The sequence below is a fragment of the Terrapene carolina genome, unplaced genomic scaffold (assembly GCF_002925995.2).
Source record: "Terrapene carolina triunguis isolate 2854851 unplaced genomic scaffold, T_m_triunguis-2.0 Scaffold130, whole genome shotgun sequence".
NCBI lineage: Eukaryota > Metazoa > Chordata > Testudines > Emydidae > Terrapene > Terrapene triunguis.
In genome coordinates, this window is record NW_020664481.1 from 23,440,100 (window position 1) to 23,459,902 (window position 19,803).

At 45.9% G+C, this 19,803-nt stretch overlaps 1 protein-coding gene across 2 annotated transcripts in view; it reads right to left on the reverse strand.

The window, feature by feature from the left end:
- Window positions 1–1,855: 1,855 nt before the first annotated feature.
- Window positions 1,856–19,803, reverse strand: part of NECAB2 (N-terminal EF-hand calcium binding protein 2) — a 310,418-nt gene continuing 292,470 nt past the window's right edge. For both annotated transcript variants that reach the window (XM_026652793.2, XM_026652792.2), the window contains 4 exons: window positions 15,161–15,273; window positions 13,675–13,752; window positions 3,676–3,767; window positions 1,856–2,127 (listed from right to left, as the gene is read on the reverse strand). In XM_026652793.2, coding sequence (XP_026508578.1) covers window positions 2,099–2,127; window positions 3,676–3,767; window positions 13,675–13,752; window positions 15,161–15,273 — 312 coding nt within the window. In that variant the 3' untranslated portion in view covers window positions 1,856–2,098. The remainder of the gene's footprint in view (window positions 2,128–3,675; window positions 3,768–13,674; window positions 13,753–15,160; window positions 15,274–19,803) is intronic.

The following is a 19,803-nucleotide window of genomic DNA, read 5'->3' on the forward strand; positions in this document are numbered from 1 at the left end:
AGCCTTTCCCTGTTTACGTTCACTTTAGCTTTAAAAAAAAATTTACACAGTCTCTCCTGTTTGCTAAATCCTAGGGGCCAATTAGCTAAGTGACGAGCATTACCATGCAGCAGGGTGCCGGTCAAACACCATAGTGATGCTGTAAGATCATTGCACCTCCTCTCACCTTTATATATTCTTCCCTTTTGATGGTACGTGGTTTCCTTTCATCAGAGCAACCCCCAAGTATCAGCCACTGCAGGAGAAAGGGCAATCCAAGGTGTCCCTGATACTCCCCTCTTCAAACTATAGCCTGTTACTGTCATCTCAAATTCCAGCTTTCCCAATGGGTTATACCATTCCCATTTTGTTGCCCTTATTACACACCATGTTCAAAGCAATAACCAGACACCCATTTACAGCTGTGGGAGTGTGTGCGTTCTGGAAAAAGGGCAAATCCTTGATCATGTTTTGTATGTTACAGATCCTAGCGGTATTGCTAGACCAGATACAAGTTCAACTCTGGTAATAGACCTTCTGTAAGTTCTAATGCTTGTACTAGTGTAACACCTACATCCTTCATGCACATGTCTACACAGCAGTTAGAGATGCGATGGTAGCACGTGTAGACAGCTTTGATCACCTAGGCTCCTGCTATTGTTACTTGAGTGAGCTAGGCCAAAGCTAGCTCGGCTCTGTCTGTACGGCTGCAGTCACATCTCTGATGGCAGTACAGACATTCCCGCACTGTGGCATCTCAGCTTCAATAGAAGGATACTGGAGTTCCCACTACGTAGAACAGTGATTTTGTGCAAAATTGCCCTTTCTTTTCCACCTACCCTTGAATTATTTTGATGCGTTTTTCATTACAAGTTCACATTCGGTTTCCCTGTTGAAGAGCAAGGAGAGATTAGAATAAAACCACCACCATTTCCCAGTTACATTTTATTTGGTCTCTGTATTACCTAACTGTACATATCCTAATATTAAATTCCTTACAGGTTGTACATCCTACAGTGTACGATGGGTTGAAAGCCAGATGATTTCTAACATACAGAGAGAATAATACCAAATGTTACAGTCAAAGTGAAGAAATAAGCAAGCCTGCATCCCAAAGAATAGTCTCCCCTGCTTCTGTCCCCATTAGAAACAAATACAAAATGCACCAAACTTAGTAAAGGAACAGATTGCTACTTTCTACAGCCAGAAGGCATCTATAGTACATCAAGGCTTATTTAGCATGCATTGGCGTTAATGTGAAGGAAACTACTTGTGGCACCAAGAGGTAGGACTGGGCAGGGAAGGAGAAAGGCAGGTGGTTCTTCTCAGCAGCCAGAATATAAAGGAGAAACCCAATGAACAAATTAAAAATCTAAAAAAGGTGAACGGATGAATCCTTTGTATCTAGTTCTAAGGCAGTGGCACAATGTCTCCTTCTCTCCAGGAGTAAGGCCGGTTATGCTATGCAGCGGTGAACTAGTGAAACCTCAGGGAGAACTCTTACAGCAGGAGTAGGGCTATGCTGTAGATTATTTTCTTACAAAACTACTAGACAAAGAAACTAACACCAGTGTTGAGATTTAGACTCCTTAACAGAGGTGACCTGGTGCTGGCCCCTCAGACAGGATCCTACGTGGGATGGGGCTTGAGTCTGATCCTGTCAGATAGTGACAGAAGTGCTGAAAATCCAGCACGCCTGGTTTGAACATTCTGGCCAAGCTGTTCTATTATCCTCACTTTACTGAGGCACAGGCAGGATAAGCAACTTGCCCACTGTCGCAGCGCCAAGACTAAAACCCATGAATCCCGGCAATGGGGCTACTGGGGACAGGAGACAGGCAGACTCTGCCCTATCCCAAGCTTTAAGGGGAGCGTTTAGGAGCTATGACAGTGGGGGAGGGGTGGTTATGTTTTTTCCTTCACTTCAAACACCTAGCAAATACATTGCTGACATTCTTGCTTAGTAGAGAACTCAAAAGACATCACCTGTAACAAAGGCATTAGAAAAGACAGGAGTTTAGTCCTCTGCAAAGGGAGAGAGAAGTCACTGGACAGAAAAGGCAAGAGCCTGGAAGGGCCACGGGTCACCTTGCTGCTTGACTCCGCGCCGGCCGAGGACTCAATCTCGGTTCAGAGTGCACCAGGCAGCTGCAAGAGAACGACCGGTCAATGCAGGCGCTCAGTCTCGCCCCTGAAGCTGTGTGTGGGCAATGGCCAGCCCTCCCTGTGGCGGTGCGGTGGGAGAGGGTAGGAGGAGGCGGTGTCAAAGCGGGACTGCTCATGGCAGCACAAAGGGGAAGAACCTGATCTCTGCCTCCAAAACAAATCACCCCGAGGGAAGGTAGCTTGTCACACAGCTAAAATGTTGCGGGAGAGGAACAATGGGTCAAATCCTGTATTAGTAACTCTGGTGTAAAGCAGGAGCTGCCGCAATCAAATCAATCTGAATTTACAACTGTGAGAACGAGAGCAGAATTCAGCTGTTTACAGCTGTGCTGAAAAATGAATTGCTTAAGTAATGAAATGCTGCATGATGCTAGCACCATCCATTAGAACCCTCTCCCCCTCATGCTTTGCAAGCTAACTACACTTCACAGCTCTGGTGGGAGGTAAGTCATTATTATCTGTAGGGGCAAACAGAGGCACACAATGGATAAGGCCTTATCTCCATACACAAGGTGTATTGTTTTAACTATACCCCACTGGTGAAGTGGTACAACCCTTTCAGTGTGGACATGGTGAAAGTGTTATATGGGTATAGCTTATTCCCATATGGTGCTAAGGACCTTCATACTGCATAGCTGCAGCCATAGGAGGGGGTGTTACTGGTATTGCTCTATTGGGGTTTTTTAAAATCACATTGTTAACCAATCAAGTTACACCAGCAAAAAAATTGTGTATGGGCCTTAGAAAGTTGCCCAACTTCACAGGGCCACATCTGGTCCCTATCTCGTGACATCCAGTCCTGGGGCTTTTACAAATTTGAAAAATCAGCAGCTGCGCTTCTTTGAGCCCACATTTCTCACTGCTGAACATTTTGTCTTGCTCTGAGTTGCATACAAATAAAGTGAAAAACTCCTGCCCTACACAAGCAACAAAATCCACAACGACAGAGCCGTCCCACTTTAAACACACAATGTTTTATGCTGCTCTCATGGAGGAGTAACCTCTATGCTATGAACACATGGGCCTGATTCTCCAGTGTGTTATCCCGGGTACAGTCATTTACACTCAGGGGGCCAAGTGCTACTGTCCTTTGGGTGGGGGAGCATTTTATACCCAGCATAGGCTTAAATGACTCCAGAGGGTATACGGGCCTGAAGAATCAGGCCCTCAGTGTGTGTGGAGGGGGAGTTGTGGCACTGCAAGCTGTTTCAATGCCTGCAGCTTAATGTATTTAAAAATATACCCCTGGAAGCTTAACATTTTTGTCCTGAAGGACAAAGTACTGTTCAACGGCATTTACTGGGCAGGGCAGTAATGTGCAGACAGGTACAATTTAAGGCTGCAAGACTGCAGGGTAGCTTTTCTGATAGGGCACAGAGCTCACTAGTGATTAAACCGAGATCCTGCTGCTTAGTCCCTTGAGACCTTTCAGCCTTTTGCCTGAAATGGCTGAAGCAGGAGCTTTGGCATGGGGATTTTGCTTCCCAGGCCCTTCAGCTATTAAGATCCCTTGACTGCCGTTGACCTTACCTGGCACAGATACACTGGAAACTGCTTCAGGCTGAGTCAGTGTGTCCACTTTAACATGCTGGAACCCTTTACAGGGAGCACTCTGCAGGTGGCTGAAACAAAGTTTGAGAAATTGTTAATTGTGGCCTATACGTTCTCCTGTGTTACAACAGGCGAATGCTGTGTTGGGGGTGCCCATTGCTACTGGGAATTGCAATCAGGAATGACTCACGGGGATCAAGAAAGACATGGATGTTTGCAGGGAGACACGCAGTTGCAGTTTGTTTGCACGCGATATCAGGGTCCCACCGTATGCTGACTTGTAGGGGTTTTCATGTACAGTGCCAGTAATCCATAGCATTTGCTCCTTTATCTAGCAGGCTCACTTTTAATCAGCCTACATAGTAACAGAATTGGTCTTGTGCGAGGCAGCTGTGTTCATACACAATGTACAGCACATGGTAGTTTTGTAGCTCTTTCACCCACATCTCCAAGAAGGAAGGAAGAAATGAACGAACAGTAGAGCGGAGAGCAGATGTTTTGAAAATTGCAGGGGCTGATCATGGAAGCTTAATTCGAGCGAGTTAGCAATAAATAGGAAGCTAAATCCATGCCAAAGTTTTCAAACGGGTGCTTAAAATTAGAGCCTTACTTGCCCTATTTAGGCACCTCAATAAAGGCAGCAGCTTTCCAGAGATGTGGAGGCCCTGCAGCTCCGTTTGGAGCATGGTCTCTACTATTCATTTTGGCTGGTTGATCACTGGTTTTGCCTCTGTAGTAGAGCTGGCCCACGCCCTCCAAATTTGGACCCGTGTGTGTGTCGGGTGGGCTTCTACTCCGGTTACTAGCCTATGCCGCAACATCCAAACTCCTGTTTGGAGCACGCTGGCTCACGCAGAGCTAGTGTATCTCTGTCACCCTCCCTGTTGCAGTGTAGACCTAGCCCAAGTCTGCACGCAGACTGGCTCTTCCCCAGCCTCCCAGCTGCAGGCATTCACTGCCTCTAGTCAGACTTTAAAACATTTCTCTCCCTCTTCTAGGCACTCATTTAATTCGGTGCTTATTTTATTGTTTCTCACATTTTGTAAACACCCCCCCCCAACCTGCTGTCACCTTTGTTTCCCTCCCTGCCATTTCCCCTGCTTCCTCCCCTCACTTCCCCCCTGCCCCAAACTCATTGGTCTCCCTGTGTCACCACCTCCACCTCATGCCTGCCTCTACCTGCCCACAAGTGCAGGGCTGGCGCTAGGACCTAGGGACATGGTTTTGCTTCAGCGCCTGCAGTTCAAACTCCCACCCAGCAGGCAGCAAAGGCCTTTTGGCCACTCTCATGCTAGTTCACACCTAGTACTGGGGCAGGGCCTCCCTCTGCTGAAAGTCCATGTAACCCAAGCCAGCTCCACATGCGAGTCCACCCTACTGGGCCATACCAGTTCAACAGGAGCTGGGGCAGATTAAGGCTCAGAGTGGCTCAACTAGTGTTGGTATGGAAAACACGACTGAGTCAGGGCTTGCCCGGGGGCTGAATTTGGCCTCTCTTTACACAGCACGACAACTATTGTGATGCCCGGGCTAGTGGGTAACATTGCCCTCTACTGCACAAACTCAGCCATTGCAATTAGAGCTTTTGAATGAAAGAGTCAAACAGTCCTTTAAGAATACTGTGGGAGACTGTATCAAAAGCTTTGCTAAAGTCAAGATATATCACATCCGCTGCTTTCCTCATATCCACAGAGCCAGTTATCTCATCATAGAAGGCAATCAGGTTGGTCAGGCATGACTTGCCCTTTGTGAATCCGTGTTGACTGTTCCTGATCACCTTCCCCTCCTCCAAATGCTTCAAAATGGATTCCTTGAGGACCTGCTCCATGATTTTTCCGGGGACTGAGGTGAGGCTGACCGGTCTGTAGTTCCCCAGATTCTCCTCTTTCCCTTTTTTAAAGATGGGCACTACATTAGCCTTTTTCCAGTCATCCGGGACCTCCCCCCTTCGCCATGAGTTTTCAAAGATAAAGGCCAATGGCTCTGCAATCACATCAGCCAACTCCCTCAGCACCTTTGGATGCATTAGATCTGGACCCATGGACTTGTGCATGTCCAGCTTTTCTAAATAGTCCTTAACCTGTTCTTTCACCACTGAGGGCTGCTCACCTCCTCCCCATGCTGTGCTCAGTGCAGCAGTCTGGGAGCTGACCTTGTTTGTGACGACCAAGACAAAAAAAGCATTGAGTACTTCAGCTTTTTCCACATCATCTGTCACTAGGTTGCCTCCCCCATTCAGTAAGGGTCCCACACTTTCCCTGACCTTGTTGCTAACATACCTGTAGAAACCCTTCTTGCAGCTAGCAAGGGATGTGAAGGGTAACAACTGCAATTGTGCTTTGGCCTTCTTGATTACACCCCTGCATGCTCGAGCAATATTTTTATACTCCTCCCTAGTCATCTGTCCAAATTTCCACTTCTTGTAAGCTTCCTTTTTGTGTTTAAAATCACCGAAGATTTCTCTGTTAAGCCAAGCTGGTCACCTGCCATATTTGCTATTCTTTCTGCACATTGGGATGGTTTGTTCCTGCGCCCTCAATAAGGCTTCTTTAAAATACAGCCAGCTCTCCTGGACTCCTTTCCCCCTCATATTAGCCTCCCGGGGATCCTGCCCATCTGTTCCCTGAGGGAGTCAAAGTCTGCTTTTCTGAAGTCCAGGGTCCATATTCTGCTGCTCTCCTTTCTTCCTTTTGTCAGGATCCTGAACTCAACCATCTCATGGTCACTGCTGTCCAGGTTGCCACCTACTTCTACTTCCCCTACCAATTCTTCCCTGTTTGTAAGCAGCAGGTCAAGAGGAGCACGGTCCCTGGTGCAAGTGATGGAGGAACCAACTAGGAAGTTGTCCCCAACACTTTCCAAAGACTTCCTGGATTGTCTGTGCACTGCTGTAGTGCTCTCCCAGCAGATGTCAGGGTGAGCGAAGTTTACTGGTCACAGGCCCTGGTTCTCATGGGGGACTTCAGTTAGTTGTCTGAAGAAAGCCTCGTCTACCTCATCCTCCTGGTCTGGTGGTCTATAGCAGACGCCCACCACGACATCACCCTTGTTGCTCTTGCCTCTAAACTTAGCCCAAAGACTCTGAACAGGCTTTTCGCCAGTTTCATACTGGAGCTCTAAGCAATCATACCGCTCTCTTATATACAGTGCAACTCCTCCACCTTTTCTCCTCTGCCTGTCCTTCCTGAACAGTTTATACCCATCCACGACAGTGCTCCAGCCATGTGAGCTACTCCACCAAGTCTTTGTTATTCCAATCACATCATAGTTCTTTGACTGTGCCAGGACTTCCAATTCTTCCTGCTTGTTTCCCAGGCTCCTTGTGTTTGTGTATAGGTACTTAAGATAAGTTGGGTAACCATCTGCTAGAAAAACTTTATTGCTACCGTATGTTGGGCACCCAGCTGGTGGTCAGCAGCAGGGTGGATGGAGAGGCTGGACACAGTGCAGTTCTCCCCCCACCCAGAATCAGACAGCCAAACCAAAACGGCCATAACTCAGCCCAACACAATCCAATTTTGAAATCATTGGCACAACCACGGGCTCCCCAAAGCTCACGTTAGGGCCTTAGGCTCCCTCTTCAATGGTTGGGGAGAGACCGGCACCAAAGAAGGATCTCCACAAAAACCAGCAGGGAGCCACCTAAGCTAGCTCCTGGGAGACGCCGAGGAGGGGAGTTGTGCTAAGCCCTTCCTGTCATGGAGTGCGGGGCCTAGCTCGGCTTGTGAGCCACAGCCAAGAACCCCTCGCTTGGAGTCAGGTGCCTAAACTGTTTCATGTGAGATTATGTACATGTCTAATCCCACACAAAACAGCTGGGGGGGGGGGGGGAAGGGGGCAGAGCCCTCCTGTGTAACCTTTAGGCTAAGGGATTTCATCTGCCCCCTCTCAGTTGACTACCCCCATCATTGGCCTATGGGATACATTAATGGGTGGGGGGAGGGGAGGAGGAAACACCCGCAACCTTGCTGTTGAAGCTGTCCCACTTTAATTAACTAGCCCAGCTCACAGTGAGACCCCCTTACTTGCCTGGGGCGTAGGAGAGGCTGGGTCACGTTCCCTCACTGCCTGTTGAAAAGGGGTTTGAAGAGGGCTCTCCAGCACTGAGGTGTGTGCCCTGATTTTTGGGCTGGAGTAATGGAGACCTGCAGGACAATGGAACAGCCTACTTCAGGAGGGCGTGGAAGCGCCTTCGCTGGAGGGTTCCAAGGGGAGGTCGGTGAGCCATCTCTCTTGGATTGTTAAGACACTACAAATCCTGCACCTGGACAGGGGTTAGACTAAATGAGTATCACTGCTCCTTTTAAGCCTATGGCTCTATGAGTCTATCATCCTGGTTTGAATCCCACCTCTGCCTGCTAAGAAGGGGGCTGAAAAGGTATTTTTATGCTTCCCTGGTGCCTGTCCTTTGAGGGGGGACAACCCTGTCCAAATCCTCTCTCGCTCTCCAGATGCCATTGTCTTCTTGGGACAGAGAGGGGTTTGGACAGAGATCTCCCACCTCTGACCCTCCCTGGGAGGTGGGAGGTCCCTGTCCAAACCCCTTTGCGGAGGGTTTGACCTGGGATCTCCCACCACCTGGGTTAGCAACTTAACCAGTGGGGACAGAAGAGTGATTCAGATGTTTGTTTTCTTTGGCCCCAATTCATCTTTAATTAAAAGTGCAACAGCCCCTCACAGAACAGCCCATTGTTCAGTGACATGGGCACTAACCTCCGGGGCGCAGATCCCCTCCGCTCCCGCATTCTGCTCAGGCAGAGGCAGAATTTGAACCAAGGTCTTCCACACTTTAGTTCAGTCCCCTAATCTCCATACCACAGAGGGCTTTTGAGGCATCTTTTGGCCCAATTAATATGTAGTTAAAGGGACCAGATTCATCAGAAAAGAGTGAGGATGCCCTCCCTATCAGAATACCTCTTTGTGCAGCACTTAGGACATTCACTTGAGATGTAAGTGATGAAGGTTCAAATCCCTTCTCAGCAAGCTAAAGGGGGAGTTAACCCAGCAGTACCCACATGTAATGTGGCATGTACTGAGCACACTCATTCAGCACTGCATGTCTGCTGCATCAGCTCTGTCTGGACCTCCACCTAGAACGCTCCTGGAGCAGTGGTGCTGGAACGAGGGGTGCTGGCGCCTCCTCTGACTTGCAGTAGAAACAACAAACACCATCATCAGCACCCCCCACTTCAAAAATTGTTCCAGCACCACTCTACTGGCGTTCCCGGGGTAGTTTGCCCCATTGTAAAAACAAGTCAGGAGAAAGGAGAGGTTCTAGTCACCAAATGACCCCAAACTTGTACCTCAGATACAACTCTGGGTCTTAAACTGTCCTACCAGTTCTCTGGCTGTGCATTTGCATTTTACAGCACTTTAAAATTAAACACAGGTCATGTGCTGGTAGGGGAATAGCTCAGGTACGACCACAAATAGTACCCATGCCCTTCTGCTTGCACAGTGGTTTTTAACCTGTGGTTCACAGACTCTGGGGGGGTGGGGCACAGATATGTCTAAGATTTCCATTTGAAATGTTTGGGGTCTGCAAATTAAAAAAGGTTGAGAACCACTGTACTAGCATACCAATTTCCAAGCCCATCCGACTCTATGAACTTTAGAGCACTTTGAACGTTCACCTTTAAACAGAAATGCTACTGCAGTCTTTGTGTGGCCTTGTGCCTGTTAGCAGTCCCCATCTTGCTCACAGCAGCACCACTTCATCATTCCAAAGGAAATGTCTAATACTGCCTGGATTATTGGGTTTGGGAGTTTTTACTTGTGAGATCAAGGGAAGATGGGTGAGATGCATTCTGTGTGAATACTGCTAATTTTTCCCCTAGCTTTGTGCAAAAGAAAAGATTTCTTCCCCATCCCAAGAACACGTGTGAAATTTCAGCTACGGTGTGTCAGTAACCTAACGGCATGCTGTCATTTATCAGCCTGCTCTCATTATCGACGGTGTGAGCGAAGAACAGAAAAACTCAGCCGTGGTCACATATCAAAGTGGATAAATATTCTAGGAGGTAGCCATAGTCTGTCTGTTGATGGGTTTATAAATTAGGACCATTACTTTGAATTCATGTCATGGACAGACCTGACCTAACCCGAGAGTTAATGAAGAACCAAGCAGTAGCTGAAGCAAGTAATCCTTGCTTAGTATCACTAGCAAGATTTGAAGGTAGGTAACTGCAGTCCAACCGAACTGCAGCTTTTTCAGGGTCAGCTGCCAGTATCTCGCTGGTATCTCTATTGTACTGTGGCAAGAAGCAAGCATCTCTAGATAATGTGGTTACAGGTTGTCTGCTAAGAATAAAACAAGTGAGAAACTTCCACTAACAATGGCAGCCCCTGAAATCTGCAAACGATCAGTTAAGCCTATGGAATCAGGCAACAGTTCAGTCTCCGCAAGTGTCCCCTGTTAACAAGGAATGGGTGATTGATAGCATGGGGCAGCTTGTTCTTAAAATGATGGTGCTGCCCTATGCACCAGAAGCCGTCCTCAACTTTGTGCAGTGTGGCTGAGAGAGAGTTTGTGCAACAAGGAGATGCAAATGCCAGAGGGAAGGTTTTGTGTGCTCCGATGCATGAAACAGTGATAAGTGTAGCAACAGGGTATTGAACGCATCAGACACAGATTCTGAGGGGGAGTAGAAATGTTTCAAATATCTACAAATTACTGACTATTTTTGCGAGTAAATATAGCTCGGAGGGGTGTTAGAACTATGAGCTACTGAATGTCTATTGCATGTAGGGGGTTACATAAGAGTACGTGGCTATACCTTGTTAGTCACACAATATAGTCATGCAAGACATTCTACAGCCCTTCTATTAAGAGTCATTACTGATCTATAACATATTGACATGTATTGTCATTGTATTGCATTCCATCATAGAAGATAATTACAATTGTACCATGTGTGCTTCAGATTTATGTCTCTGGTCAAGCAGATAACAAAAAGTCTATGCCAATAAAAGTTATTACTTCGCCCACCTTGTCTCTCTCATAAAAATATGTTTTATAATTCAGGGTCAAGGGGCTTATTATCTGCATAACTTTATAAAAACAACAGACAGAAAAACTTTCTCAGCACAGTCCATTCTACAAATAATGACAAATATTTTGGGATGTATAACCTGGTACAAACAAGCTCATACTGTCACGCGACTACAGACTTTTGCTTTAACCGAAGGCAAAAAAGTACAGAAAAATGCATAAAATATATCACCTGGGGCTAAATATTTCCCAAACATTACTCTTTTGAGTACATAGTTGTATTACCAATTGTATTTAGAAGCTTTCTGCCAATTTTGGGAAAAATTAGATTGTTTCTTTGAATTATGGCCCTGTGATGTTGCACTCCATATGGTTTATAAAAATATGTTGATAAGTGTGAATATGATGTAACTGGAATATGCTTTATGCAAAAGGTCTCTTGTAAGGTATCATTACAAAGCATATAATCTACTGAGTGTGTTCATCCTATTTGTATGAATGTATCATTCTTGTATCTGAAATTAGGAATGTGAAATATAATTCTGAGGTCCTATTGTAGTTATGCAAAGTGTGGGCCATTAATGGTGGTTTGGAATCCTGATGGCTCCCATTAACTAGGACAATTGGTAGTAGATGGCGCAGTTTACTTATACAGGAAGGCTTACATGTGTGTGCCAATGAGTGGGTAATGAAGTCTCACAGGATATGTGAACATGATACTGGAATCCATTTTTAACCTGGTGCTTTTCCATTTAGAAGGAGGGGTGGGAACCCAGAGAGAGACAAAGGATTCCCATCTTGTACCAAAGATATAAAAGGGGGTGGAACAGAACAAAAGGGTCCCAGTCATGAGGAATTCCCTGCTTTTCACCTAAGATGCCTGCTGGAACTAACAAAGTCTGTACCAGGAGAAAGGACTGGGCCCAGATTAGGAAGGAGTCTAGTCTGTGAAAGAAGCTTAATGGAACATCTCTAAGGGTGAGATTTACCTGTATTCAGTTTCTTAATATATTAGGCTTAGACTTACTTGCATGTTTTGTTTTATTTTGTTTGGTAACTTACTTTGTTCTGTCTTTTATTACTTGAAACGATATAAATCCTACTTTTTTATACTTAATAAAATCACTTTTGTTTATTAATTAACCCAGAATAAGTGATTAATACCTGGGGGAGCAAACGGCTGTGCATATCTCTCTATCAGTGTTATAGAGGGAGGACAATTTATGAGTTTATCCTGTATAAGCTTTATACAGAGTAAAACAGATTTATTTGGGTTTTGGATCCCATTGGGAGCTAGGTGTCTGGGTGCTGGAGACAGGAGTACTTGCTGAGCAGGTTTTGGTTAAAGTCTGCAGCTTTGGGGGCGTGGACCAGACCTGGGTCTGTGTTTGCAGCAGGCTAGCGTGTCTGGCTCAACAAGACAGGGTTCTGAAATCCCAAATTGGCAGGGAAAATGGGCTCATTGGTAGTCTCAGCACACCAGGTGACAGTCCCAAGGGGGTCTCTGTGACCGAACTCATCACAGGCCCTTTTTGTGATTTTGTGATGATAATGTTTAAACAGTACACGATATAGAAAAATGGCACAACTTCAAGCATCTACATCCACCCTGGTGATGACCACCAGATATGTGCCTAATACGTGGCAATGCAGCCAAGAAATTTTTCTAGCTGATGGGTTACCCTTTAGTGCCCAAAAAGACTACGTCAAGATTCACCTTCCTCTTCAAGGCTGAGCATGCTGCCTCCACAGCTCCCCGAGCCCCTACTAGCAAAGGAAACAAATCAAGCCCTGAGTTCCACAGCACACAGGGGAATACATTGCATTCAGACAGCAGAGACCTGTCCTCCTCAGGACCCGCTTGCCGAACTTTAGCTTCCTCATGTGTGCAATGGGGAGGATCCTCACTTCTCTGAAGTGCTTGGAGTTCCTCTGATAGGAGGCGCTGTCTATATACGGCTCTTTTCAATGACCTAACTCTCCATCACTTAGTATGATGAATTTTATCTGTACGTAAATAGAAGCGCAGCTCCATCTTTCCTTTCTGGATACAGCTGCAAGATACAGCTGGCCATCTGCATACTGCTCTGTACATTTCCCAGTAGGACCTTGTAGGAACAGATCCTTGAAAGGATGTTGATTGGGAAAATGGGCTTAAATGGTGCAATAACAGAACGTAGATGCACAAGCCTGTTAGAGGAACTAGGGCCATCAGCCTCTGCTCTGATCAAACTCCTCCTCACCCTGAAACTCAGTCACGCACCCATCATCTACAGTGCTTTATGCAATATGAGGAGGAGTGAAAGGAAATCTACCAGCCAAACAAATACATATACCCTCCCCTCTGCCACTTCTCTCACCTCTACCAAACCACTCATGCTAGAGTCAGACGCAGCCAGGGATGGGCTTACGTGTTCTGAGAGGAAGCACGAGAATCCGTGGAAAAGGAAGAGGCATAAGCGGGTTGTTTCTTTTAAGCCTTCTCCTGCCAATGAAGCTCCCTTTCCTAACTTCTCTCCCCATGAGACTCTTGCTGCTCTCATCCTTTTCATCCCTCTGTTTCTAGAAGATAAGTTTTATTGCTGCCTCTCCTGGCCACAGCACTTCTGCCTTGAGGGTATGGTGGGCCAGGGCCTTTGTCTGGCTCTGAGCTCAACAGACCTTAGCTATTGCAGGGGTCTCACAAAACCTAGGCTTGAAACAGTTCCCATCCAACCAAATGAAAAGCAAAATGAATGTCAAATACCATTACGGCAACAATGAACTTTGAGATGCTGCTATGAAGAGATTCCCATGTAGTATGAAATATTTGTATCTGTGTGTGTGTGTGTGACACACACACACACACAACTCGTATATGTGTGTATATATAATAGGGAGGGTCCCAAACCAAGACCAAGGGGGTTGGATCACCCGCAATCTGCAGGTCAGGCCCATCTCTGATGTATCATTTTTTTAACCTGTAAGATTAAATGTTGCTACCCTACCTCTTCCAGTCCTCCTCAGACTCCCAGAACTCATAGACGATGAAAGTGACTCCGTCCGGGAGCCTCACTGCAGTTACACTGAAAGTGATGAGAGAGAGAGAGAGAGAAATCAAAAGCAAACACACATCTATGTTGAGCAAGATGAACTATTCCAGCCACACCACTGGCTTGGGAGCGCCGAGCCATGACTTGTCAGCTTGCATGAAACTCACTGGCAGCAGGGCACTCAGCTGCGAGAAGTGCAACACATCCCAGCTCCCCCTGTCAGACACAGACACGAAATTAATCGGATACTGGAATGTTCTGCCTGCCCAGAACCCCCACTCCCAACCAGGGAAGCTGAGGGCGTTCAGCACGTTTCAGAAGCAGGACCGAAGGCCGCACAGCACAGTGATTGGACGTTGGATTCAGGTTTTCTCCATCTCACAGGTGCATGAGCTTGTAGCCTCTGTCTGCGTCTAAGATTGAGACTGTCGATGAGTCAAAAGTCTCAGTCACCTTCACGCCCCAGAATGAACCAACGCACTTGTGTAAGCAGCCAGCCGCACTATGACACTCCCGCTAAGGCTGAAACATGGAGCTAGTGTTACAGTGTGGCTGTATCTTCCTTAGCTCATGAGCGTTAGATAATTTAGGGGGAGGCAAACTACAGACTATTAAATTTACCTGGCCAAGGCCCGAGGAGAGATCAGCTGCATCCGATAAGAGCAGGGATTGTGTCTGACTTTTCTGTTTGGGGGGGGGAGGAGGGAGGAGAGGGCGGAGGAAAACCTGGCTTCGAATGAGCTAGCAAGTCTGTTCCAGGAGCTTTACATTCACTGACTTCACGTCATTCCAAACCGCCACGGCACTTTCTGTGACCTCAGAATTTCACAGGAAAGCCACTACCTAATGCACCTGCAGAGCACATGGCTTCCCTTGACACTGCTTTGGCTCTTGTGCTTTCACTGCTTTTCCCTGACCTCTGAGCGGTTCTGACACGTGCCCGTATCCTCTTACATACTGAATGATGTACCTGACGCGGCTTAGAACCCACACGTCTCCATTGTGGGCCAACATCCCTGATGCACCACCCCTATGGCTCAGACTAATATAAACTGCTGCACACACACAGGCCAGCATGGTAGTGATTGGATTGCATTGAAGGAGGACTCAAATGGAAACTTTTGTTTCAGAACTGCGAGGTTTCTGATCTGGGGTTTTAGGTGGATCCATTACGAAGACACAATTTGGATACCAATCCAGGTTTGGATTTCAAATTGTCCTTGCCTCATCTTGCCCAATTTTGAGGGTGATTGGATTTTGGTTGGGGCTCTCTCTAGACTAAAGCTAGCTCTGTGTTCAGTATGTGTCATTTGTAACTGGCAAAGCTGTAGGCATTTGAGTAGCTAAAGCAATAGTGGTGCTATATGTTAAACCTGAAGAGATTCATTCTTTGAAACAGTTACTCCCATTTTCCTTCCGAGAGGCGGAGAAGCATACTTACTGGAAACAGTCTCTCTGTCCTGCCACATTCTTCAGGTACTGCTTAAGGGAGCTACAGAATTCCCCCAGGTGCTTCTGGGAAACCGTCATCTCATTCCGTACCAAAAAGAGATACTGAAAAGGCAACGCAAAACAAAACCATAAAACAGGTGAGTTCTAATGCAGCTGGAAAGTAAAGCTGGTAGATTTCTTTGTTTTATGTCACAATCACAAGCTTGGCAGTCACCTGCTGTCATTTTTACATTAGTCTGGTGCTTTCTGGCGCCACTTAATTGCTTGTCACTGAGGGCCTGATTTCACAAAACAGCAGCAGAGGAAGCACCATCTAGTCGATAAAACACAGGACTGGGGGTCAGGAGACCTTGGTTCTGTTTCTGGCTCTTTCACGGCTGTGTGACTTTGGGCAAGTCACTTCAGCTCTGTTCACCTCACACCTCCTGTCTTGTCTGTTTAGACTGTAAGCGCCTGGGGCCAGGGCAGTATGTTACCATACGTGAGTACAATGCCCAGCACAACGGGGTTCTGATCTCAGGTGGGGCTTCTAGGTGCGACCATAATAAAAATAATAAACATGCAGAGAATTTCTCTGTTGATGTTAATTGGACTTTCCCAGTTAGTAAGCAGTTAAGCTGGTAGTGTTTGTAAGACTGAGCAGTAAGTCACTGAATATTTTTTTGCTTTAAATTCTAATGAGATAGTGTGTACATCAGACATAACTACACCTCTACCCCAATATAACGCTGTCCTCGGGCACCAAAAAACCTTACTGTGTTATAGGTGAAACCGCGTTATATCGAACTTGCTTTGATCTGCCGGAGTGCGCAGCCCCGCCCCTCCCCCCGAGCACTGCTTTACCGTGTTATATCCAAATTCGTGTTATATCGGGGTAGAGGTGTATAATGAAAGCTTCTTCAAAAGATTATGACTATTAATCAAAGTTTATAAGAAAGGTGCTGTGAACAGGTGTATCCCAATCTTTTAAAGGATCATGGAGTGCAACTTCTGGGTTGGAGTATTGTCAGGCTAAAGGATGGTGGTGACAAGCCAATCAGTGTTAGAAGAGCATAGGGTGACCAGATGCCCTGATTTTATAGGGACAGTCCTGATTTTTGGGTCTTTTTCTTATATAGGCTCCTATTACCCCCCACCCCTGTCCCGATTTTTCACACTTGCTGTCTGGTCACCCTAGAAGAGCATCATTTTCTTGGGTCTCCCAGGGAGGGAAAGCTAAAACAGATCAGAGATTCTGGAGTTGGATTATTTCAAGACACAATCCTTCTCAACTCTGCCTCATTTGACCTGAGATAAACCACCTGCATCAGAGTTCAGTGTACATCCATTCCACACAAACGTGGTGTAATCTCACTGTAGATCAGCAATGAATAAGCAACAGCGACAGGGGAAAGCTTTGCATACTCTACGGCGCTCAAGCCACTGGCATTTCAAGCTTCCTCTTCTAGTGTCCTTCGTGGTGTCTTTGCCGCATGTGTTGTCCCATATTGGCTCTAGGCCAGTGGAATGCTGTGCGGCTCACAATGCTTTAAAGCTGTGATGTGACCAAGTGCATTTTGTTTTGCTACCTTTACGTTACTTATCTTCATAAACAGACACTATATGTTACCCAAATCTCATGCTATGACACTAGTATGATTGCAGGGGCAGCATCTGAAAGTTGCCTAGCTCCACTGGTCTGCTAGTTATTATAACACACACACAGACCTGTAAGCAAACGCAAAGTGGATCATCGAGCCCATTCCACAGCGTAACATAAGATGCAAGCAATAGACCTGAGCCAGAAGGGAGGGAAAACAACTAACAAGACACATTTAAAAGGTACTTTGGCTCTAGAGCAAGGCGAACATCTCAGGAATACCTTCCTGTAGTGCCCATTAACTGCTTGGGGCAGGCTACGCTCTGGCAACACTATTTTTGCATAGTGCCTGTCCAATCTGATTTAGGCATGTGTAGTGGAAAGGGAATGTGGAAGAGAAGACAGTGAGTTTAATTTACGGCAGTGAATACCAGTCGCTCTACAGGTAGAAATCACTTCTTGGCATGCATTCTGCTCCCTCCCCACTGGGGTGTTTAATGATAGACTTGGGACTAAATTCATCCCTGGTGTAATGCCTCTGAGAAGTAAGAGGAGGACACTGCCCTGTATGCAAGGTTTGGGGTTCTTTTGATCCAAAAAGGGGGTAGAAAAAAATGGTCTCAGACTTGAACTCTCATGGTGGCATGGGGTCTACACCCTGGGAATGTGATGCTGTCCCAATTAAATCAGTTCAGTGGGATGTTTCCATTGGGTTATGGGTGGTTTAAAGTCTGTAGGGCTGGGCAGAGAACTCAGCCGTACTCTGCAAAGTTGGTCCACGATAAGTGGCTAAGACTCTGCATACTCCACTCTCTCCGTTGGGAAGAGAAGATAAAACCAGACGACCCAAGGGATGCCTTGTCCAACAGAGGAAGGTGTGGCTCCGTGTCCTATTCAGAAATCCCAGGCAGCAATGAAGGGTCTGCAGTTAGCGTAGTTTGAGTCTCATTACTTTGCTGAGGTTCTAGGCATGGCAGCACCCCATGCTCTCACTAGACTGCTAGGGACAGAGGGGTGAGGGCTTCGCCAAAGCCCTCCAGGCTTTATTACAAACACCTCTTCTAGATACAAGAGACCCACGCAAAGCACTGAAATAACCATCCCACAAGGACGTTTTCCCCCAAACCAAATTTCTATTCATAATCATTGACTTTAAACACTTTTAACGATGCCCCATGGTTCTTCAGCTATAAGCTATCCCACTTTTAAGTTAAAATACCCTTTTCCCTCAGAGACCAATGGGATATAGACACACCATGGAAAGGAAGCTAAATTGCTCTTCTGCTGAATGAAAATGAGTTTTTGGCAGTTCAATTTTTATACTCCATTTGCTTTTAATAATCAGTTGCACTGTTTCATTAAAAGTGAAGCTTCTCTTGGTTAACCTGTTTTGCCCTTCAAAGCAAACAGTGTCACCGCCAATGAAGAGAGCCACGAAGAACATGAAAAGCCATTTTTCCAGGCATTCTTCCTCTTTTCACACACATCATATGACAATAGGAAAGGAATTAGGGTCCAACTCCTCTGGTATCCTGTCTCTGACAGTAGCTCATGCCACATAAAGCAGTCATCTCAGTAAAACATCCCACAATATATTTTTCAATATTATTTACCAAAAGGGTAAAATTGTTCCTGACAACAGCTACCTACCAATTTATTCCCTGCTGCATAACAACACAGTACTTTTTGATAGCTACTCTTATCCCGATGACTACTTCTCTTTTGAAACTAAGCTGTTTGCACCTAAATAACATCCTGCAACCATGAGTTCCACAGTTAACTATCCATTGTATAAATATTTATTTCATTTTATTTGCATTTAATCTTGCTGCCTTCTAATAATTTCACTGCATGCTCCCTAGTTCTCGTGCTACATGAAGCAGGATAAACAGAAGCAACTCACTAGCCTTCTCTCTGATACTTAATAGCTGAAATGTTGGTGATAACTATCTAGTTAAGGATATACAAGTATTTCCACAATAACCCCCTATTTTCAGTCACTAATAGCTTCCTGAAACCTTCTTATATCAGGGTGAAATTTTCCAGGCAAGGTGTTTGTCCAAAGACAAATGGCTTTGGAACGCATAAGCCAGTGATTTGTTCATTTTTATGTCTGGAGCGGCCCAGCCCCACCTTCTCTGTAAACGGGAGGGTGGAGGCTGTGGAATAACGGATGAGGCTTTACATATGCAGCTCCCAGAATAAAAATAGTGAGCTCAGAGGCCTATGCAATACAAGCGTTGAGGGCTGTTTTTTTTTTTTTTTTTAAACAGACGGGAAAAAGACAAGCAAGAGCACATGTTAGTGCCTCCTACCTCAACAGATCTGTCCTGCCTTCAAGTTTCCAATCATAAATAGGCATATGTAAAATATCCTCCTGTGCAAAAATGTCTATTTATACCTAAACACCGGGTGTGTCATTTTCAGCATTTTAGTACTTCTCAGAATAAGCAGCAACAGCCCGTTCTGCATTTAGCAACTGAGGGAACAGAGAAGGGTAAACCACATAATTAAGAAATAAAGTATTTAGCCCTGAGATAGCACATCTGAAGCACTTTATAAACATTAACCAACTAATCTTCCTCACACCTCTGTGAGGCAGAGAAGTGCTATTATCTCCATTTCACAGATGGGGAAACTGAGGCACGGAGAAGTGACATGACGTGACCAAGGTCACGGGGCAAAACTGTGTCCGAGTGAGGATTGGAACCCATCAGTTTCTGTTTCAGCTCCCTAGGCTCAGATCAACTGGCTGTGCCTCTGTTTCAGAATCCATACATTTCCAAAGTAGAACGACAACCAACCAACCAAGAGATGATTGTTCGTCTCCTGCTTTGGCAGAGGCAGGTTTGTTTTTTTAAACGTTGCCTTGCTTATTTTGTCTCTCCACCAGTACAACATTCTAGGTGATGACATAGATCTCTGCCTCCCTTTAAAATGGTCGGGGGGTTGAAATACCAGAGCTGTTCTGTTACTATCAGAGCGATGCAATGCTTAACGTGACATATACACAGAACAGCACAAGTGACAGCGGAGGCTTTGCATCGGCAAGG